General features: G+C 39.2%; 1 protein-coding gene across 2 annotated transcripts in view; it reads left to right on the top strand.

Annotated features, from left to right (window-relative positions):
• KATNAL1 (katanin catalytic subunit A1 like 1) overlaps positions 1-24210 on the top strand; it is an 83170-nt gene that overhangs the window by 41434 nt on the left and 17526 nt on the right. For both annotated transcript variants that reach the window (XM_030308629.1, XM_030308639.1), the window contains exons 4-9: positions 4823-4991; positions 13435-13562; positions 13957-14062; positions 19470-19628; positions 20355-20481; positions 23390-23524. In XM_030308629.1, the coding sequence (XP_030164489.1) occupies positions 4823-4991; positions 13435-13562; positions 13957-14062; positions 19470-19628; positions 20355-20481; positions 23390-23524 (824 nt within the window). The remainder of the gene's footprint in view (positions 1-4822; positions 4992-13434; positions 13563-13956; positions 14063-19469; positions 19629-20354; positions 20482-23389; positions 23525-24210) is intronic.

The following is a 24210-nucleotide window of genomic DNA, read 5'->3' as shown; positions in this document are numbered from 1 at the left end:
TAAATCTCATGCTGACTTCAGATCACCGTGTTGTTTCTCTGTGAGGATAGGAATAGTGTTTATGATGGTTTTTTTTTTTTTTTAATTTATTTATTTTGAGGGAGAGAGAGAGTGTGTGTGGGAGGGGCAGAGAGAGAGGGAGAAAGAGAATCCTAAGCAAGCTTGCAGGGCTCCAACTCACGAATGAGTGAGATCATGACCTGAGCTGAGATCAAGAGTCAGACGCTTAACTGATGGAGCCACCCAGGTGCCCTGCAATGTTTTTGTGGCAGTAGTATACCCAGCATAGTTCTGTACTTATTAGGTAAACAATAAGTATTTACTGATTTGAAAAAATAGCAGTCATATATATGATGAGAGTGGACATAAAATTCTTAATCATTAATGTTTAGTTTCAAATCCTAAGTCCTCTCATTTCTATTTAAGCTTTGTTTTTTACCTCCTGATTTCTTAACAGATAATTTCTCCTGGACTCAGAAGTCTCATATGTTGACTCCCAAGTTCTTATAGCAAAAATATCAGTATGAACTACTTGGAACTTATGTTTCTTATCTTTTTATTAGATATGGAGGAGGTGTTTTTCTGTTTATTTAATTCTGGAGTTGTGTAAGTTAATCTAATAGCAAAATAAGATTATTTTTCCTTCTTGTCCAGAAGTGAAATGTAAACAATCTGGATTATGTTCTTGGGCATGTATAGGACCTGTTCTAAATTACTTATTCTTATACCAGAATTCTAACAATGTATGAACAAAAAAAAATTAGAATAATGATGAAACAAAATGCTAGAAGAAATAGAGGTCAATGGGTAGGAATCTTAAGAAGGAGCCTATATAACAATTGGAGAAAATTGTGCTAGTATTGTAGACCCTGTTACTTAATATGGTGTGGAATGAAGGGTGTCTTTGAAAGAGGGCTTCTTCCCTTGACTTCTGGAACCATGGAAGAGTGGTGCTATAATACAGACAGTTCTCTTTCTGTTGCCTGATGTTTTATGGAGATTTGCCAGGCAGTAGTCTAGTAGGTTCAACCGAGGATGTGGACTCTGAGATCACGTCCCCTAGCACGTGCGTCTTTCTGGAACATGCCAAAAACTTTGTAGCAATTCTATAATTTCCCTTTTTAGGTGCCTGGATCTTTTACTTAGTGTTGTAGTATAATCAGGTTTAAAGTTTTATTAACTACTGAGCAGATAATGTAAATAATTCAAATTACGGACGGTATAAGGCGTCACAACACAATAGCTTCCATGGACCCCGCGAAGAGTTTACGATAAAGAACTGAACTATTGCTTTTGAAGATCCCCTATGAGCTCCTCTGCATTCCATTCCCCTCCCTCCCTGTTCAGAGTCAGACATTGTCCTGGACTTGGGATTTATCATTCCCTTGCCTTTCTTTACTTTTAGTACACATATTTATGTCCCCAAACAGTATCCTATGTTGCTGTCTGTATGTGTCTTTTGAACCTACCTTTTCACTCAACATAATTGTCCTGAGATTCATCTAGTGTTGTTCCATGTGGTTATAATTCACGTTCATGTGTATATTGTGAATTATATCATTATGTGAATATATATGCATTTGTTCTGATACTGGACAGTTGGGTTGTTTTCAGGTGTTTGCTGTTACAACTAGTGCTGATAAGAACATTTCCATAGAATATTGATACTTAATATAGCTTAGAAAGAGGAAACTGGATTTTGGAACAAATTAGGCTTATTTGCATATGACAGAAAGCGCATTTCTTTCCGTTTCTAGAGGGGAATCTAGGAGAACTGAGTATAGTGCAGACCTTCTAATCTTGTATCTGCAGATCGATCAGATATTCTCTATCTCGGGAATACTGTAAGCTAGTACGGTGTCGTCTTCTCTGACCATCGGGGCAGAGGTTGGTGGTGCCGTGTAACCCTACTGAAGCCTCTTTTTAAACGAGACCAGTAAAAGAAGCCCCGAGACTTCTTTTTTTTCCCCTCAGCCTGGAAGCTGTCACTGAATCCTTAAATTGAAGCATGACATTGTGCAGTGATGCGCTAATGGAGGAAGTACAGAACAGAATCAAGGATGTCCTTTGGGAAGTTGCCAGGGTCTGTTACAAATGTAATATCCAACCGCAGCGAGATGGAACCGAAGACTTTTTCTCGGAGCACAGGCACCCTTTCCGTGAGGTTGCGGGTCTTGCCCCAAAGGGCACCTCTGGCTTCTCGAGCAGTTTCGTTCAGACCGCGTAAAAGCCCATCAGAATGGTGAGTGGCGGGACAAGGTCAGCGGCAGCGAACACTTGGGACGCAAGCCTGTGCGAGAGCTTGGACATCATTCTTCTCACGGCACAGCCTGCCTGGGCTGGACGCGTGTGCCAACTGGACTGAAGCGGGACCCCTAAGCCACCGCTGGAGAGCAAGCCGAGGCGGGGAATGTGCCAGCCGCGAAGGCAGAAGAAACGTTTCGGGACTCACTACGGCTCAGCCCTGGGCGCTGAGGCCTCGCGGGCAAGCCCAGCAACTGCCGAGCAGCCTGGCGCGCAGCTGTAGGGGACGGGCTTGCTGCTGGGGAGCAAAAGCTTCAGGCTGCCTGTGCCTCTAAAAAGCAGGCCCACAGACAACGACGGACTGTTTAAGTAGCAGGCGCAGCTGCCACCAGAAGGGCGGACTTGACGTACGTTGTGCGTGGAAGAGAGCGCGGCTCTCCTTGTGTCGTCTTGGGCCTTCCCCACGAGTCCGATTCAGGGAAGCCGTTTACGCACGCGCAAATGCGCGCGCCCCACAGTAAAGGGCTGCCCTGCTGCTTTCCGCTCCTTCAGCAAAACGGAGCAAACGCTCGGTCAAAAAGATAGTTGTTGCAGTGAAATGCCGGGAACAGAGCGCGTAACGTTTTTGGTTGTCTTAAATCCGTCTCATCACAGTGTTGCTTTGTTGGCAGATGCTTAAGAGACTAAGCTTGCCCTAAACTGATAATGCAGTAATATCTTTGTATTTGAAAATGCCTTGTAACCAGTTCCTTTTCCGTGATGTCTTTCACAAGATTGCCCATTCATTCATCTTTGTCTCCTCCTGGGGCCTAGCACACTAGTAGCAATATACCTCCTAATAGGTGGTCAATAAATAATTATTGAGCTGAGTCAGCTCCAAGGACTCAGATGTCAGTGTGTAATAACCGAAGAGCCCTCGCTTCTCTTATCCCAGCAGTTTCATGCGGTGGTCTCATTCCAGCAGTCTGAAGATGCTGTATTAGACCTGCCATATGTCAACAGTTTTTTGTTTTTTGTTTTTGTTTTTTTTACCTCTGTTGCCTTAAGTTGGCATCCTTCCTGGCTTTTCATCTGTTTTTCCGTGTTGCTGGGTTCTGAGTTATATACATGTATCACTTCTGATATCAGGGAGAGAGACTCCATGAAGAGTTGGATGAATTGAAAGCATGAAGTTGGAAAAGGGATAATAATAGGTATGGCATATGGGTAAAAAAAAAAAAGGAATACACATATGGGATCTCAAGGGCTACCAGTGAAGGCAGAGCAGTAGAGAGAGAAAAGATAGGAAAACAGAAGCAGAGACAGTCCAAGGAAGAAGAACCAAGAGATTAGGCACAGAGTGGATAGAGTCCCCGTAGCACCCAAAGAGAGATGCTAAATACTGTGCTAAGAAACCTTAGAGTTTCGCTATTGAAGAGGAAGTGTTTTGCATTACAGGGAACAAAATGCGTCACTTGGTGCACATGCTTACCTTCATATAGTTGTCAAAACTTAAAAGACATTGAGGTATAATCGACATGCAACATTAGCGTCGGGTGTAGAACCTGACGATTCAGTATTTTTATATGTTGTTAAATGGGCTGCCATGTGTCTAGTTAACATCCTTTGCCATACATGGTGCTCTGAGTTCTTCATTCACATCTGGGGGCCTGTGTAATTTGAACGGTCCTGTGATTTTTGGCACCTTCGATGCAAGAATAACATTTTCACACAAAAGTGAATTTGTATATGAAAAATTGCATTGTTTAGCCCTACTGCTTATAATTTGATGAATGAAATGGTGGATTTTCCAGCACAGAAGCAGAGGAAACAATTTTGATTGAAATCAGTAAATTAAGTCAACTGCGCGAATAGTTGTATTTTGAATTCCTGTCCTTTCAGCTTTTAATGCTTTTGTAAAAGTTGAAGTATAATTTACATGCAATGTGATACTAGTTTCAAATGCTTTTGTTTTTTTAAAAGTTACTTAGTTTGGGTTTAAGACAGTAATGGATAAAGTAATTGCCTTTCCATTACACTATTAAGATTGTTAAATGGAAATAGTCTGTATTGCCCTCTATTGGTGATTAATAGTTATTTTTGACAAAATAACTGCTGTTATACATATCATTTATATGTACTTAAAAATTGTAGGGGCGCCTGGGTGGCGCAGTCGGTTAAGCGTCCGACTTCAGCCAGGTCACGATCTCGCGGTCCGTGAGTTCGAGCCCCGCGTCGGGCTCTGGGCTGATGGCTCAGAGCCTGGAGCCTGTTTCCGACTCTGTGTCTCCCTCTCTCTCTGCCCCTCCCCCATTCATGCTCTGTCTCTCTCTGTCCCAAAAATAAATAAACGTTGAAAAAAAAAAATTTTTTTTTAAAAAATTGTATCAACCAGTCTATTTTATAGAAAAGCACTATTGCTCCCCCTACCCCCCCAGAAAAGTACTTTTAAGAACTGATCTAACAGTTGTAGCCATGAATTGGCAAAAGGGAAACGATGGAGATTTAGGGCTTCTTGATTGAATAGTTTTATTGACTACAAGAGCGTCAAACTACTTTTGCCTTTGATTAATTTTCATTTTCATTTTTTTCCTGTCAGAGCTCCACCTCAGATAAGGCGTCCCAATCGAGAAGTAAGACCTCTGAGGAAAGAAATGCCCGGACCGGGAGCCCGGGGACCGGTGGGCCGAGCACATCCTATATCGAAGAGTGAAAAACCCTCCACCAGTAGAGACAAGGATTATAGAGCAAAAGGAAGAGAGGATAAGGCAAGACTCTCTTTGTAACTCGTTCACTTGAGGCCCATGGCTTTTGGTGAATATTATCATGTCTTTCGGGTTTTCAGGGTACCCCCGGTTTTGACACGGAAGAGAGTGGAAAAAAAAAAGTCTGATTCAGAACCCCAAGCAGTCTTTGCAATCTAAGCAGAACCCCGCAATGCTAATAACCTCAGAGGTGTATTTCAATAAAGACACACAGATCTTTAGTAAAATGGGTCTTTGGGAGAAACACTCAAAATAAAGTTTTAAAAATTAAAATATATTTGAACAAGTATTCTGAATTGAAATGAGCAATAAATGAAAACAGTTGTAGGGGAAGGACTTAACGCGGATATCGGTTTTTTTTCTCTTAACGAGAGAATTTTCCTAGGTTGGGGTTCACTGCGTGCATTTACTTTATCTGGGAAATTCATCCCAGTGAATAAACATAGTACTAGGTGGCGATTCTGTACTGCCCTTACAATGGACTTTAGAAACATGGGCTGAAGATAATCTTATAGAGTAGGGAGCCAGCCAGGATGACCTGACCCATCTTTTAGCTTTAGTTTTAGTGAAAACAAAATTAGATTTTTAGCGATAGCATTTCCCATTTCCATTGTGACGTCATAAATGAATGATGATGATTGTTGAATTGCGACCAAGAAGTTGAACATTTTCCTAGCTAGAGATTCAGGATATGTCATCATGTCGATACCAGAACACTTATAATGAAAATATAACTTACCACTAATAGCAAGTTGTTATCCTTAAAGATTAGATGCTGTGTTGGAATATTTTTATGATGTATGATTTCAATTAGTAGATAAGGACTCTGCACAGACCACCTTCCTAGGCCTTGTGTCTGGTAGAATACAACCGGTGTTTTTGGAGTATTTCTGTTCATGAGCTAGATTCAGAGATAGATTCTACTTGTCTGCCTCGCTAGGACACAGTAAAGGAATTAGATATTTTTACATTGATAATTTGTCAGAGCTATTATACCATAAAACAGTAAGTGATTCCATCTCCGATCCTTTTTGGGATTCATGAGGGACACCAATAAATTAATTAATTGTTCCTGCTGGTGAAATTTTCCCCCCATTATCAAAAGCCATCTGAATGGATACTTAAAAATCTCTATGTTATCTGTCATTTTTGTTTCTTTCCTTGTTCTTCATTTTGTCAGTTAACCCTGGCGTGCACTTTGGAACATAAAGTAGGGGCTAAAGTCCAACCCTCACTCTGCTCGTAGCTTTCAGGAAAACTTTTAGAACTGTGTGAGGAAATGCCAGGCTTTCACCGTAATTTCACATAACGCAAGAGAATAACCTTGGTCTTGGTTTATTTGGATGCTTCCTCGCTGGGCACCATTCAGAGCAATTAGACATTAATCCATGAAACCATCCCATGAAGTAGGTAGTCCTCTTTTTCCCATTTTACAAATGAAGAAACCGAGGGAGAGAGCCGAAGAAACCGAGGGAGAGAGCCGAAGTACCTAGCCCCAGGTCATAGATTACAGAATGGAGCTTGGAATGGAATTTGTGAAGTCACAGATCTTTTTCCTCCTTATTTTAGGATTTTTTCATATTAATGGAATATCCCTACCAAACTAGACTAAAAATATGGATTGGATTTGAAAAGAGTCCCGGAACAATTAAATAAATGTTGATTTTTAATGTGATTCGTCAGCAAAGAACAAAGCAATGAGGCAGCATTTGTCGAATGTCAGATTTTTCTGGAGATTGCAAATTGTCTTTCTCTTAAAAAGTTCCAAATAATTTTCTAAATCCTATTCTTTCACTGACATGTAAGTACTCAGAATGTCACTGGAAAGTAAGCCCTTTATTTTTTTAAAAAGAGAACTCTACAGTTGTTTGAAGATAAAAGATGTCTTCTGAGTCACTCTGGACACAAAAGGGACTACAATTAAGAAAAACGAATGCAAAGTTTATTAGTATTTGAAAAGCGTACGTGGTTCAGTTATGATCATTGTAAGCACTCAAATACCCATTAGAATACCATGTCCCTAAAACTCACTGAGACCTGTGATAGGGTTCGAGGAAGTTTAGGTGAAACTGCTTTTGAAAGCTAATTTGAAAATGAGTACCTTGTATCGGACGCCTCCTCAGAGATATTTTGGTTCCCAGTGCTGTTGGTTTTTTAAAATTAGTTTTGTGTATTGCAACCAGCTTTTTTTTCTTTTTTTTTTTTTAAAGGAGAGTAGACTAGAAAATTCAGAATGCATTGGCGATAGTAAGGACACTATTATTTTGAGGAAAAGTATTTAGTTACATGAATATGTATAAAAATTATATAATTATATATTTGTATACAGTAGCTCATGATCTCAGATGAATTTGTACTTCAACGCTTAACTTTATAGATGTAAAAAAAAAAAAAGTGAGGACATGAGAAATTCTGTACCTCACCCAAGATTCTCAGTATCGTTGGATGTTTGAAGCTTTATATATATGGTGGCTTACTTAATTCCTATAAGTTTCTGTGACCTCAGCATTATTTCCCCTGTTCTACATATGAAGAAATTGAGGCACCAGCATCGCACCTGCACAAGTTGGTGCGGGAGCTAGGAGTTGAACTCTTTGAACACCTGGGCTTTTAATCGGTATGCTATGCAGCCTCTTGTTTGAAAACGCTTACTGTCTTATTTTAATGTATCACGGATGCCTTTTATAAGATCTTCCAGCTCCTTTTCTGAGAGTGATTAAGCACCCCCCCTACCTCCCCCCCCCCCCCGCTCTTTTTTTAAAACTGTTGACAGGTTTCCAGTGAGGTCCAAGCTTAAAAATACTGGTTTTTAAATCAGTAACCATCACTGTGTGTGGTGATCTGTTGTTCAGCCCTTACAGTTTTTCTCTCCCTGAGGTCCACAGACTCATCATAAGCCAGTTTGTTACCCTGTTTACTTAACACACCTTTATTGTGTGCGTACTTTGTATTAGTCATACTTTGCAGGGACTGGGAATACAGACTCTAATAAAGTGTGACTCCTGACCTCACGCTGATTATTTTCTTATTGATGAGAGGGAGTCAGAAGAATCAGTTCACCTTTACAGCTATATTTGTCAGTCTTATTTGAATGTACCTAAGAACGTTCGATGTATTATTATTTCTTTTTAAAGATTTTTATCTTTCTGAGTAATCTCTATACCCAACAGGGGGCTCAAGCCCACAACTCTGAGATCAAGAGTCACGTGCTCCACCAGTTGAGCCGGCCAGGTGCCCCTTGATGTATTATTATTTAACTGTTTAAACCTAGGGTCGGTATAGAAATAGACGCAGAAATAATAAATGCATTTTTTTTATTGAAAAAAGATGGTTTAAAAATATTAGGTAGCAGAGGAAATGTTTTTGTACTACAACCGAAAATAAGTTTAATTCATAAAACTCTGATTCTCAAGTATTTTCAGACTATGGCTCTATGGTGAATTAACTCTTAGTGAAATGAGCAGTGCTTCCATTATGATCTCCTGATTAAAGCTGTATGTGCTTTTAAATAGAATTCAGAATAAAGCATGGTAAATTATATTAATAGAATTAATTTAAAATTATTACATGTCAATGACTTTATTTCATTGAATTTCATGTAACAAATGACCCTTTTTGAATCCTTTCCTTATCATCCCTGAGTAAGTGTAGGGATGTCTGGATGTCTGATGTGGAGAGATGTTATAAACTGGATTGAGAGCTGTTGATGGGTCCTTGTACAGATAAACAGTGACTTGAAGAAAACTTTTTTTTCCTTGAAGAAAAGGATACCATCATATGGGTACTATTTGACGAACGATGATCATCTAACTAGTAGTGTACTGGTAAACGTTCAGTAACTAGTTTCCTGAAAATGTGTGTGTATATACACATTCACACATTTGTTATAAATCTGATGTTAAGGATGTGTAGCACATCATTACAAATCATAAAATATATAGTACTATTATTGTAAATTTTGTAGAGCTAATGGACTCTCACACAAGGCCTCTGCTGATTTTTACTAATCTTGTATCTGTGGCCAACCTATGGTTGCAGTTAACAGATGAAGAGAAATGTAGTTCTGACATGAATGTTGGGTGGTATTTTTTTTTCATTAACAAGTAAGATGAAAGTGTAACAATAGAAATGTATGTCGGTAGTTCATTCATTCATCAGGTATTTGAGCAACTTCGATGAATCGGATCATGGTTTTCAGATACCGGAAAAATATTTCCTTAATTTCTGCGCTATTTATGAAGTAACAACTGTGGAAATGACATACTTTTAAGTTTCACCTGCATTAACATTCCCCCCCTTATTTTCTTAAGTCTAGACTGTTAACAAAACAATCAAGCCCCGATTTATACCATCAGCTGATTTCTGTAGTATAAGTACTTCTATGACCGATTCCAAACTACTGGCGTGATGTTGCTGACCTCAGTTGAGATGAACTTAGACATCACTGGGACTGTGGGCCAGTGGCTTTTTATTACTAATTAGCTAGTAATTCTGATGTTGGGTAGCTCACCACCTAACAAGAGCAATGACCCCTTTGTTAGACAGAACCCATTGTTAGAAAATTGTTTTGCTGATCTGAAATTTATATCCTTTGTCACTTTCTATTGGTCCCAGTTCTTTCTTTTAGAATAAGATAGAGGAGATGGAGGTGAACAGGTCAGTTGGTCATGTGGCTCCGTTAGTGTTTTCTTCTTTACATTAAATGTCTCTGGTGTCCTTGATTCTCCTCTATATGATGTGGTTTTTCAATCCTTTCTCACCCTGGGTATCCTTCTCTGGGTCTAATTCACTTGTCACCTGAAACGCAAGACTCAGAGCTGTAACTGACCATCTTCCACTTCATCTGCCCCTGTGGGGAGGCACACAATAAAATGCAAAAACCGTTGTTTGTGCTTTAGGCCAAGCTGTGTTATTAATGGACTCTATCTAATATTGGGTTAGTTGCTAATTTTAGCCTCATTTTTTTTTTCAAATAGAACGATGAGCCAATACTAATGAAAGATCATTAACAAATCTTTCTTGATAAGGGTAATTGAGATGTTAGCAAAAAGATACTAAAATATTTTGAGGAAAAAGGGCTGTTAGACTTCATGCTAAATATCAGATTCTTGCTAGTGTTGACCTTTGTCAATTAATGTGAAAATCTAAGCAAAGAATTCTGAGATCATTTCAGTGTTATTGCAGCTAGTATTGTTATCATTGATAAACTGTACAGGTAATAATATCTTGGGTGAGGTTATCTTAGTTGCCTGAAAACTCAGTCCCTTTTAGGTATTACAGTTAGTCTAGCCCATGAACTGAAACTACAGTTACTTATATTTGATATCCCTATTCCGGGTTAGCTGGGTATTTGTTTTGAAGGATAATGGTCACCTATTTTGTTGATTTCTCAATGTAACCAAATGATTTACTTTTAGTTTCCCTAATTTTTTTCTTTAATAACGTCACCATTTTGATTTGTAAAAGTTCCTAGAATCTTTTTTGCTTTATTTGTACTCAGATCTCATCTCTACCTTTGATAAACTTTGGATTCTAGGGCAGGTCATTTGACTGGCTTACACCTATATTTCCTCTTCTGCGAATTAAGAGGCTTGACCTTGAGTAGTGTAATAGAGGCTTTTCTTTCTCTGCTGCTTCTCCTCCCTCCACCCCATCCTTTTCCCACATGGTAGGCAGAAGGATCATTTAAAAATGTAAATCGGATCCTGTTACTTCCCTATTGAACACATTTCAGAAATTTCCCCGTGCACTTAGAATAAAATCCAAACTCCTCACTGTGACCTGCAGGGGCCTAGGTGAGCTGGCCCCTGCCTTCCTCTCCAATCTGTTTTATTTGCTCAATACCTTTTAGCCACCCTGACCACCCACATTTTTCGTAGCATTTCGCAGTTTATGATTATGTGTGTTTTTGTTTTGTTTACTTGTTCCCTGTTTCCCCTACCAGACTAGATGCTCAATGAGGGCAGATAGTGTATATGCATTCACCGATACAACCTACTGCACAATGAAATGTGTTAGACAGATGCTCACGTATTTATTATTCTTAAAAATCCTCTGACTTCTATTACTTTCAGATAAGTGTACAGCTTTTTCTTTCTCTTGGTAGTATTTATCAAGTCTTTCCTACCACTTGGACATTCATATTAAAATGGATGTCTACCTACATTTTTTAATAGTAATTTTTTGGCAGGTCTTAAATTATGATGCCATTTCGAGACTTAAGTCTCAGATATATCAGTTTCTGTTGCATGCTTTAGTTGATTTATTTCTAGAAGAGGTGTTTTTTTTTTTTTTTTAAGTGTATTTATTTTGAGAGAGAAAGAGAGCACGAGCAGGGGAGGGGAAGAGAGAGAGAATCCCAAGTGCAGAGCCGGATGCGGGGCTTGAACCCACAAACTGTGAGATCATGACCTGAGCTGAAGTCAAGAGCTGGATGCTCAACAGACTGGGCCCTGGAAGAGTTTTTAAAGGGATTAGTTTCTGGTGATTTGTTTTGAATGTGGCTTTGTAACTGTGCCCTACCTGTATTATAAAATGTGATTCTAGACCGAGCTCATTTTAAATTTGTAGATGTAATGTTTGTTGTGTAGGTATGCCAGAAATTTACTCTTTTTTTTTTTTTAATGTTTATTTATTTTTGAGAGAGGGAGAGAGACAGAGACAGAGCACAAGAGAGGGAGGGGCGGAGAGAGAGGGAGACACAGAATCCGAAGCAGGCTCCAGGCTCTGAGCTGTCAGCACAGAGCCCCATGCAGTGCTTGAACTCATGAACTGTGGGATCGTGACCCGAGCTGAAATTGGATGCTTAACTGACTGAGCCACCCAGGCGCCCCGAAATTTACTCTTTTTCATAGTGTCAATATTAATATCTATCATCTGAAATACAAGAATCTTTCTGAAAATTCAGCTTGATAGTGGCACTGTGCTACCTAGAAACAGAAAATTATTCATTTTTTGGGTCGAGTCACCAAAATCACTATTTGGTCATTTACCTAGTGGCTTAATGAACTAGAGCATTTGCCCAAAGGGAGCCATTTAGTCCCCTGTCGGCACTTATGGTCAAGCCTATGGTGTATCTCAGATGAAGTGTGGTAGGAGGGGTTCATTGCTGTTCTCTCCCTTCAGATTTAAGCTTAGGATATTGACTCATTTTTTGACTACTTTCCCTTTCGTTTTTGTATTAGACAGTAACTGTGGGGCTGAAGCTCTGGGGAGGTATTTGGCTCTGTCCTCTGACGTCGTTCCATTGGTTGAACTATCTCTAGCAACTGAGCACATTTCATTTCAAGCTCTTCAAAGCTGAGTAAATCTTGGCAGAACCCCATGGAAAACAGAGCATGTAATTCTTTTTTTAAAGCCACCATATTATTAAATGAAGAATTGGGGTAAAGTATATTGCTTTAGTGGTCTTAATAGCACCACTTAAAAAGGTCCTTTTACCATTATCACTACAATGACTTTATGATGTGGTCCAAGGACCTTACTAGGAAGAAACCCCTGAATCCTGAGGGGCGCTTAGAGTAACAGGGAAAAGGCTTTGTAAGAAGCAGTTCAGAGTCCCAACTCTTTCCCTATATGCAGCCTCTTCTTGGTTGCTTTGAAGGATGTCATAGTTTGTAAAGCTCTTAAGCTGTAAGCTGACTCCATTAGGCATGAGATGGTCTGATGTTGTGCAAAGGGCACGGGTTCGGGGAGTCAGGAAGAGATGCATTAAAATCTCTACTCTGCCATTTAATAATTATGGGTGATTAAGTTATTTCACCTGAGTCCTAGGTCCTCATTTGTAAAAATAAGGATAATAATACCTACCTTGTTGTGAGTATTAAATGAGATAGTTATATGTGAGATTCATTGGCATGTAGTAGGTTCTCAGTGAATTAAGGTTGTTTTGTCCTCTGCATTAATAGTCTGTGTATTCTCTGGTGGTGGTGGAAATTTCCTGCATCCACAAATTCAGAAATATCTAGCAAGGGTCATTTTAGTCTTACTTGCAACTGTCCGTCCACGGATGTAAATTTGAAGGAGTGGATAATAAAGTTGGCCAATTCATCTGTTTCTGAGGAAATGAACAAGGAAGGGTAGCATTTGGGTAATCAGAAAACACTATCTTAAAATAACAAAAAAATTATTTAAAATGATTACATTATATTTTGAAACTCAGTGATGTTAATTAAAATTATCTTTTTTTGTGTGTTTTTAAAAAATGTTTATTTATTTTGAGAGAAAGAGTGCATGTGTCAGGAGGGGGCAGAGAGGAAGAGAGAGGGAAGCGCAAGCAGGCTCTGAGTTGTCGGCACAGAGCCCAAGGCGGGGCTCGATCCCACAAACCGTGAGATCATGACCTGAGCCAAAATCTAGAGTTGGACGTTCAACCAACTGAGCCACCCAGCCGCCCCTAAAATGATCTTTTGTTATTGAACAGTACTGTTTTTATATCTGTCTCCAGGGAAGGAAGAATATGCAAGACGGTGCAAGTGATGGTGAAATTCCCAAATTTGATGGTGCGGGCTATGATAAGGATCTGGTAGAAACTCTTGAGAGAGACATCGTATCCAGGAATCCTAGCATTCATTGGTTAGTCTTTAAGTTCTTAAATTAAAGTAGCAGAGAAAGCACGTTATTGGGTGGCCTGGTGTGAGTCTTTTCTTATTATCCATTAATCTTCCTGACTGTGACTTCATGCCTAATATATGAGTGTGTAGGATTGACAGGACAATTCTTTCAAAATATAACCAAGACATTTTACATGTTAATTTGATGTTGCCATAACTGATGAAGGTTGTTAATTGAATAATATGTCCTAATTAATAACTGCCATATGTTTTCACTGATCATTTTATGCAGTATTAATTAAATCATGTTCTTAATGTAATAATAACTTCATAAATAAAAAATTTAAAAGAATTAGTATTGCCCAAAAGTCAGAGGTGTCCTTGAATAAACACGAAACTTTGCTGTCGTTGCAAAGGGATGACATAGCAGATTTGGAAGAAGCTAAGAAGTTGCTCAGGGAAGCTGTTGTTCTGCCAATGTGGATGCCTGACTTTTTCAAAGGGATTAGAAGGCCGTGGAAGGTGAGCATGTATTAAAATAAAATAGGTATAAAAGTGTGGCTTACGTGATAATGAAAGACACCATTGTGGTTTCTTTATGTGTTTGTTAGCACAGTGAGTAAAAGGTTTGTGTACCCCCTAAATACCTGGATTTGAATTTGTAGTTGAGGTGTGTTGCCTCTGCATGGCAAGAGAGGGACAGAGTGTTGAAATTACCGTCTTCAGTTAAGTCACGCCCCTCAGGTTTGCCAAGCTAGGGATTAGCTTTAAGAATTTTCTAGATGTCTGTTTCTGTAGATAAAAAAATTAAGAAGCAAATTAAAGAGTCTATTTATTTATTTACTTATTTACTTATTTATTTATTTGGTAATCTGTACACCTCACCTGGGGCTCAGACTCAACGACCTCAAGGTCAGGAGTCGCATGCTCTCCCAACAGAGCCAGCCAGGTGCCCCTAAACAGCAGGGAATCTCATAGAATAAGTGTTTGATCAAATAAATGCCTTTCTAAAAGTTGACGTGTTTCTCACTGTTAATAATTTTGGTCACTTCAGTTAAGCATGGTATAATTCTAAGACATGCCCTCTACTTCAGATTAAAAAGTCTGCCCAGGGCTAGTTCCCAAGTCCGTTGCTTTTATTTGGCATCTTAAAAAAGAACCTTCTGACAATGGCTGCCTGGAACTTTGTTTGGTCTTAGTCACAGGCAAATCTGACTGGTGGAGTGAAATAAAACCATGATCTTACTTTGCCCTTCTGAATGACGTAGGAAGGTCTGTTTCTCTTCTCAATATCTCTTTCTCTTTGGACATGCCTTACAGTAAAGAAGAGGAGAAATTGTGTATTTACACAAATAGCTTGGAATACCCATAGCATTTTGATTGTCTTCTACAATTTAAAAACTTTTGTGGACTGTTACAAATCTACCAAATTTTGGTAACATATTACTGTATATTCCCTTTTTATTGTAACTGTTAAAACGATATTTAAAAGAGAGAAAAGTAGGTATTTAAAAGTAGGTATTTAAAGGAGGTTTAAGGGGCTCCTGGGTGGCTCAGTCGGTTAAGTGGCCGACTTCGGGTCAGGTCATGATCTCGCGGTCCGTGAGTTCGAGCCCCGCGTCGGGCTCTGTGCTGACCGCTCGGAGCCTGGAGCCTGTTTCAGATTCTGTGTCTCCCTCTCTGTGACCCTCCCCTGTTCATGCTCTGTCTCTCTCTGTCTCAAAAATAAATAAAAAAACGTTAAAAAAAAAAAAAGAGCTTTAAGACAGCAGGAATAGTAGGCATGCACCCACCTATCACGATGAGCCCTGTAAATCTTTTTTTTATAAAGTTCTCTTATTTATTTTGAGAGAAAGAGAGCAAGCAGGGGGGGAGGGGCAGAGAGAGAGGGAGAGAGAATCCCAAGTGGACTCAGTGCTGTCAGCGTGGAGCCTGACGAAGGGCTTGAACTCAAAAACTGTGGGATCGTGACCCGAGCCGAAATCAAGAGTTGGAGGCTTAACCGACTGAGTCACCCGGGCGCCCCAAGCTCTGTAAGTCTTTAGCAGGAGGGTGATTTGCAAACGTAGAAAGATCACCTTGACCAGAAGTATGGAGGATGGACTGGAGATGGGCATAGATGAGGAATCTGATTAAGAAGATGTTGCACCAGTCGAGCTGAACAGTGAGGACCTGAACAAAGGCATTTGTTATTTGGCCAGTGAACAATGGGTGGATTTATGAGATACATAAAAGATATGACTAATAGTTTATAGGGATGAGGAAGAGGGACAAGTTGTATGACCCCCAAATTCCAGGCTTAATTGAAGGAGCGTGCAGTTACTTGGGTCACCAGCTACTTTGGGCCAAACCTCATAGGTTGAAGGCACTTGTCCGTGGGACTGTCCTCACTTCAGATGCCAGCTGCCTACTTGGGCGTCCCCAGGTCTCCTTCACTTCTGGCCAGCTGGCTATAAATTTGGGGGTTCTTACTATCCCCTTAGATTTGGCAATTCTCTAGAATGACTCACAGACCTTAGGAAAGCACTGTACTTACAATCACAATTTTTATCATAGCAAATGGAGGCAAATCGGGACTAGCCAAGGGAAGAAGCGCATAGGGGCAAGATCAGGAGGATGCCGGAAGCGAAGCTGCTGTTGTTTTTTTGTCCATAGAGTCAGGTTGCTTTGCCCTCCTAGCACATGGGTGTGTGACAACACATAGAGTCCTGCCAGCAAGGAAGCTCACTCAAGCTTCACTGTGGAGGGTTTTTATTGGGGTTTCATTACATAGCTGGGATTGATTGAATCACTGCCCACGTGTCTCAGTCTCCAGTCTCCTTTCTCTAGAGGTCTGGTTGACATCACTCAACCCAAAGTTGGCTCAAAGTCCTAACGCTCTGATCCTATGGTTGGTTTTTCTGGCAAGGCCAGCTACCATCTGAATTATCTCATTAGCATAAACTATATAGGGGCCTACCATGAGTCACCACATTAACATAAAATTTCAGGATTCAAATGAAACGACAAAGACACTCCTGTCACTTTGGAAATTCCGAGGATTTGTGGTCTCCACCTCCCAGGAACTGGGGGGAAAAAACAGCCAAATTCTTTATTATACAGCATGCATACTATAAACTGATACTGGAAATTGAGAAGAGGTGCAGGTTTAAATAGAAACAAAATATGTTTAGGTAAATACTCAGCAAGTAATCGGAAATAGAGGTGTGGAGCTTAGGACAGAGTTTGGATTTAAATTAAAATAGTGAGAATATGCATGTGGATGAGATGGTTCAAGGAGGTCTATAAAGGGAAAAGAGCAAAAGGCTTGGAATCGCTTTGAGAATGTAAAGGGCAGAGGAAGAGGAGACCCGAAAGGCACTGAAGAGAGTCCCAAGTAGGAGGAGTCTCAGGGAAGGAAGAGGGTCATAGAATTAACCCAGGGAGAAAGCGTTTCAGGAAGAGGGAATGACCGTTAGGTATCAGCACCGTCAATGGACAGAGAGAAGGAGAAACGACAGAAGTTGAAAAATGACCCTGGCATTAGTAAATTAGGCAGTTTTAGTGAATTAGTGGAGGCGGAAGGCGGATTGTAGCTCATAAAGAAAAAATAGTAAACACATACCATTTCTTTAAGAAGGTTGGCTGAGAAGGGAAGGCGAGGTGAATAGTAGCTAGAGGATATGTAGGGTCGAGTGAAGGATTTTTTGTTAACAGGACAGATTTAAATCTGTTTATATACTGAGGGAAGGAGCCGATAGAGAAGGAGATACAGGAAACCGAGGAGATAATTGAAAGAGGAGCTGACGTTTATAAATACTGTACTGTGTGAATCTATCTATGTACAGATGCTAATTTTGGAAATTAGCTCCTGTTGGAGGTGGCCCCATTGAAGGACATTACAGGAACTGAGAAGGGCATTCAAAGGGGACATTAGAAAAAGAAATAATGAATTTGGCTATAGCTGTGCTATATTAGTTGTTTTTACAGTTGCCAAAATACCAATCTCATGCACCGTTAAAGGCTCCTTGCAAAGCAAAATACTTTTTATAAAAGTAGTGTTTTAAATCCTAGTGACCTCTGCTCTTTCTGGGTGTCTGAATTCTATAGCTGTGTTAACCTGAAAAATAAAACTCAGTTACTTTATCAGCAAAAACTGGGTTTATTTAGGAATAGCAGAGAATTGCAATTTAGGACAAGCAAGCTATGGCAGAACCATAGGCAAGACTGGAGAACAAAGGAGAGGAACACTCTTTTATAGAGGAAAGGAGAAATTGGGAGGCCTGTTGCAAAGAAAAAGTGTATTGGAGGGGCTCCTGGGTGGCTCAGTCAGCTAAGCATCTGACTGTCGGACTCTTGATTTAGAGTACTGAGTTGGCCTCTGCACTGACAGCAGGAAGCCTGCTTGGGAATCTCCCTCGCTCTCACTCTCTCTCTCTCTCTGCACCCCCTCCACACTGCTGCTTCTCTCTCTGTCGAAATAAATAAACATTAAAAAAAAAAGAAAAGGAAAATCTATTGGAGCAAAGTGTAAGGTTAAAGTATAGTGGTTTTTCATTCGCTGGGTTATGACACTCTTTCATTGGCTGGACTGTTGCCAGGGGAGTAGGAAAACCTTTCTTCCTCCTGCTGGGGTGGTAAAGTAGCTAAGGTAGCATAGACTTGCAAGACCGATCTCTTCCCCTTGGGTCTGCAATCGACTAGGGGTTGTAGGGTGTGAGAGCTCCCCCTTCTGGCCTCCAGGCTCTATTTTAAAAGAGTTTTCCTTTTCTTAATTTTTACACTAGAAAAGGGTTTGGACAGTTTCTAAATTTCTGAAACTTTTATGTGCACATAGTTTTCAAAATGTAAATCCCCAGAAGCTTATTAAGCCAAATAAATGGGAAGGAATTATTAAGATCATCCACTATTATACAAAAGAAATGTAACGTCACCTATATATCTGCACTCCCATTAAAAGTGTCAGAAGAAAATAGGAAGTATCTGAAAATCCAGTAGTCTTCAACACTAAAGGATTGGTGTTCTTGAATAATTTTTACTCCTTATTGATTTATTTTTACAGAATAGTTTTGTTTTCAAAGGTATTAAGTAACTGAAATGTAGTTTTGAGTCTGTTATATTTAGTGGCTCTTCCATCGGTAACACTACCGTATGTAAACTATTGTCTAGCACATTAAGCTGACGAAATGCTAGCTAAATTGGTTATGCTTGAATTGCCACTAGATTTCAGTTACCTTACTAGCTGATAAGTAGATCTAGTTTTGATTAAAAACTGTGTATTATGTACTGTGGAAGATTGGTTTTGTCCCTTAGGAGGGCAAGGAATATGTAATTCTACTAGATTTGGTAGAAAAGGTTTTATTTTATGTTTAAATAGAGCAGTCATTCTTAAGCAGTGCTCAAGACTATACATACGTATCTTCTTCCAGGTTTAAGAAAATTGGGTCGGTTCTTTTTTTTTTTTTTTTTTAATTTATTTGTTTATTTTGAGAGTGAGAGTATGAGTGGGGGAGGACCAGAGAGAGACTAAGAGAGAGAGAAACCCAAGCAGACTCCACACTGACAGCACAGAGCCCAGAGTGTGGCTCAAACTCATGAACCGTGAGATCATAACCTGAGCCGAAACCAAGAGTTGAACGCTTAACCAACTGAGCCACCCAGGTGCCCCTGGGTAGGTTCTTTCGAAATGTATCAGAAGATTTCTTCTTGTCTGGGCCTTTTGTTGTAACACCCATTTCTGACTACCTCTGATTCGAGACATTTTATGAAATCAGTCTTCATTTTTTCTTACTCTGTAAAATGATACTCATATCAAATGCACCATGATTTCACTGTGATAATTGGGTTTACCTTTTGATGGGGATTTTTATGTATGCCAATAGCTGATGATACTTTATAAGAATGTATTTTAATCTGATAAAACATTTAAATACATCTTTTGAAATTTCAGGGCGTACTGATGGTTGGACCCCCCGGCACTGGGAAGACTATGCTAGCTAAAGCTGTTGCCACCGAATGTGGCACAACATTCTTCAATGTTTCCTCTTCTACATTGACATCTAAATATAGAGGTGAATCTGAGAAGTTAGTCCGTCTGTTGTTTGAAATGGTGAGTGATGATCTATATATTCAGATTTCAAAGTACTGTTTGTGTAGACAAATGATATCCCTATAAATCTAGATCCATTCACCTGGGGATCTGTTTTTCAAAGGGCAAATGGACTTACAGTTGAACAGTTCTTGACCCATGAGTAAGATATGGGGTAGTGGGTTTTGTGGAGTAGTTGATGTGTGTTTTCCTCTCTGACATAAGAGAAGGCCCTTCAGCATCCTTTGCAGTGAGGGTTGAAGACACTTTGGAATTGTGTATGTTTGATATTTCTGTATTTCTAATGAGCTGGTTGAGCAGAGTATTTTGTAATGTATATTTTAAAAATCAAATTGATCTATCATTGACGTTTGTTCCTTTTTCATAAGGGATTTGCGGTAGTTATTTAAGAAAGTATGTATGTTTGAGGATGGTGATTGGTAATTTGTCTTTAAAAAGATTTGTATTTTGGAAATTTTCAAATACAGAAAGTATAAATAATAGTATTATGAATCCCCATGTATGTCAGCTACCTTCACCAACCATATAGCTTTTATTTTTAGAAATTTCCTTTATGTGATATAAATGATTTAATCCCTGTTGGTAACCACATGGTGACATTAAAGCAGTGCAAAATTTCTTCTCTTTTTGTTTTTACCATTTCCTTAGGAGGAGGAAATGGCATTAAAAAAATCAGATTATTTTATGAGCTCATTAAATGGTTTCTTTAAAATATTTTTCACAAAGGCTAGATTTTATGCACCCACCACAATCTTCATTGATGAGATAGATTCCATCTGCAGTCGAAGAGGAACCTCTGATGAACACGAGGCAAGTCGCAGAGTCAAGTCTGAACTACTCATTCAGATGGATGGTAATTGATGTTTAATTACTGTCACCCAACCATTATATTTCCTTTTTGAATTTTGTGGAGATTCGTATTGTGGAAATTGTCAGGGAAGGGACTAGAAGGCAGCCCGAATTTATTTGTGATCATTTGTTCATCCCCCCCATTTGTTCGTGCACTCAGGAAAAGCACTTCTTGCATACCTGTCATGAATCACGTACCATTTCAGGTTCTGAAGTTACAAAGAAAAGGAACGTCATGGTCTGCAAGGACTTAACTATTAAGAGCAGAGGTTCCGGAGATGTGGTCCGGGGCCCCAGGACCCCTTTAAGACCCTTTGAAAAGGTCTGCAAAGGCTAAACTATTTTCATGATAATATCAAGACGTTATTTGCTCTTTCTGATTCTCATTCTCTCCCCGAGAATACAGTGTAGTTTTTCAGAGACTACAAGACATTTCGGATGTCATAATAGATGGAAAGCAGAAGCAGATATGAAAATCCAGCTGTTCTCTGTTGAGTCAGACATTAAAGAGATTTACAAAAATGTAAGAAAATGCCACTCTTCTTACTGGTTTCTTTTTGGTTTTGAAAATCATAGTTATTTTTCATAAAATGTTATTTACATTAACAAATAATAGATTCATTATTATATTAAAATGAATTAATATTTTTAAAAATTCTCCATTTTAATTTCTCATGCTAAATATTGATAGTTACATTACACACAGACAAAAGCTCTTTGGAGCTCAATAATTTTTAAGAGTGTAAAAGGAGCCTGAGGGGCACCTGGGTGGCGCAGTTGGTTAAATGTCTGATTCTCGATTTCAGCTCAGGTCGTGATCTCACGGTTCATGGGTTCGAGCCCTGCGTCGGGCAGGCTCTGTGCTGACAGCTCGGAGCCTGCTTGGGATTCTCTCTCTCTCCCTCTGTCTCTCTCTCTGTCTCAAACTAAATAAATAAACTTAAAAAAAAATAAAAGGAGCATGAAACCAGAAAGTAGAACCACTGGTCTAGTTGGGAAGCAGGCAACTTAACAATACATTATAAGTTGTGTGGTAGAACTGACCTCTGGGTGTAGTGAAAACGCAGTAGGAAAGGTGCCACCCAGACTAAGGGAATCATGGAAGGGAATAGCTGAGTTGGGCTTTGAAGCTTTGGCAGAAGTTTTTCAGACAAAGGAATGTCATTGAAGGAAGAGAGTGATGGGCCAGAGCCTTCTTTTAGAGGTTTATTATTCTGGTAGTTGTGTGGTATATGTAAAATGTGTTAATATCCAGAATGTGCTGTTTCAAAACAAATAAGGTTATACACCAGCTATAGATACTTACTGAATACTTGTAGTGTGTGTTCTATATGGTGCCAGGCACTGTAAGATACATAAAACAATGTAGTACAAGTCCTCCCCTCAAAATGTTTATCATTTTAATTTCTGCTGAAGTATGAAAGAAAAGAGTGAGTGTGTTATATTTTTGGGGAGGGATCTAGAGGAAACCTATTAGATGTTTTAAAAATATCACTGAATATAAATTTAGCTGAATTTCATCGAGGGGTATTTGTGACTACAGTTCTGTTGCTTATTAGTTGGATAGCTTGATTACTTTTTCTTTCTTTCTTTTTTTTTTTTTTTTGAGAGAGAGAGAGAGAAAGAGAGAGTGAGAGAAAGAGAGAGAAAGAGAGAAAGGGCACAAGTGAGTGAAGGGCAGAGAGAAAATCCCAGGAGGGGCAGATAGAAAGATAGAGGGAGAAGAAGAGAGAGAGAAGCGGGGCTACCCAAGCAGGTCTTGAGCTCACCCAGTGTGGGGCTCGAACTCACAAACTATGAGATCATAACCTGAGTCAAAGTCAGATACTTAACAACTAAGCCACACAGGCAGCCTGGAGAGCTTGATTCTTTGTGGCAATGGTTGAATCAGGAGTTTAGTAATAATTTATTAAGAAAATACCGTATTGAACTGGGTTGCTTTAAATTCACTACTTTGTGGGGCGCCTGGGTGGCTCATTCGGTTAAATGTCTGACTTCGGCTCAGGTCACGATCTCATGGTTCGTGGGTTGGAGCCCTGCATTGGACTCTGTGCTGACAGCTCAGAGCCGGGAGCCTGCTTCAGATTCTGTGTCTCCCTCTCCCTCTGCCCCTCCCCACTGACGTGTCTCTCTCTCTCTCTCTGAAAAAGAAATAAACATTAAAAAAAATTAAAAAAAAATAAATTCTCTACTTTGTTATGCCAGGCTACAACTAGAAACTCTTATCAATAAACTTTGTGGAGTGTTTGATGTTTTTTTTTTTCACTGAACATTTTCCAGAGTTGCCATTGTGTAATCTGAAGCTTCTTATTCTAAAATTTTAATTCTGAAAAAGTAGACTCAATGTGCATACATTTTGTTTGGTATGAAAAGAAATGCTGTTTTCAGTAGTGACTGATTATTAGGTTTATTCTCAAATTTCTTGTTGATTTTTAACAAGTCACTTAGAAGTTTGAAGGATAAAATTGTTGCAGTATATAACCTGCAACAAATGTTATGATTGCATGCTAGTACATTAGTAGATGTGAACCTTTTTATTCTTGAGAAAATAAATTAGACTGACAACTAAAATAAAATTTTTTTTGAGGAACTTCATGATTTAAAAAAATAAGGAAGAAAACAGCATAATCTCCCATGCCTTTTCTTTTCAGAGCAAATTAAATCTATATTCATTTTCTTACAGAAAAAAAATATTTTTCTTATTGGATTAGATGATGTAAATCGTTACCTCCTTGTTTTGTAGTTATCTGTTGATGTGTCTGGTTCTGCCACCATACAGAGGTCAGAAGGACTGCATTATTTTCGTCATTGAGCCTATGACGAAGCCTGTGGCTGATGCTTAGAGATGTGAGTTGAATGGAAGAATAAGGAACAGTAAGAAAAACTCCTTCTTTTGCCCTTACCATTTATAGGAGTTGGAGGAGCTTTAGAGAATGATGATCCTTCCAAAATGGTTATGGTATTGGCTGCTACTAATTTCCCATGGGACATTGATGAAGCTTTGAGAAGGAGATTAGAAAAAAGGATATATATACCTCTCCCAACAGGTATGATGCCTTCCTTTTACTATATATATTTTTTTATTTTACTTCCTGTTACCTTTTTCCATTTACATAAGAATTTAGTCCATTGGCATTCTACTTAAAGGTTGTAGTATCACAAAACCAGTTGGTCTTAAGTGGAAAGAGAGGCCACAGTAGTTCTCTTTTGAGCTCCTTACATTTCAGAGCAGTATTCGTGTTAATAAATTTGATAGGATATCTAAATTTTTACTTTTTTTTTTTGAATGTTAATTTTTGAGAGAGAGTTTGCATGCACATGCAAGGGGGGGGGGGGGGGGGGGGGGAGATAGAGGGGGACAGAGGATCTGAAGTGGACTCCGAGCTGATAATAGAGAGCCCAGTGTGGGGCTCAAACTCACTCACTGAGATCAGGACCTGAGCCGGAGTTGGACGCTTAACCAGCTGAGCCACCCAGGCGCCCCTGAATTTTTACTTTTACAGTCCTCCTTAAATCTTAAGTGATTAAAAATAAAGTTCTCTTGGGATTTGCTTCAAAATATGCTGCTCCGAAAAATATAATTTCATCCTATTGGAGACTGTTGAAATTTTCATAAGTGAATTTTTTTCTTTTTATATTGAAATAAAATTTACATAAAATTGAGATAAAATTTAAATCTTAAGTGTGTATTCTGGTGAGTTTTGACAAATGAATATTCCCGTTTAATCGGTAC

Source organism: Lynx canadensis, chromosome A1 (assembly GCF_007474595.2).
Source record: "Lynx canadensis isolate LIC74 chromosome A1, mLynCan4.pri.v2, whole genome shotgun sequence".
NCBI lineage: Eukaryota > Metazoa > Chordata > Mammalia > Carnivora > Felidae > Lynx > Lynx canadensis.
This window is presented reverse-complemented; position numbering and strand designations above follow the sequence as displayed.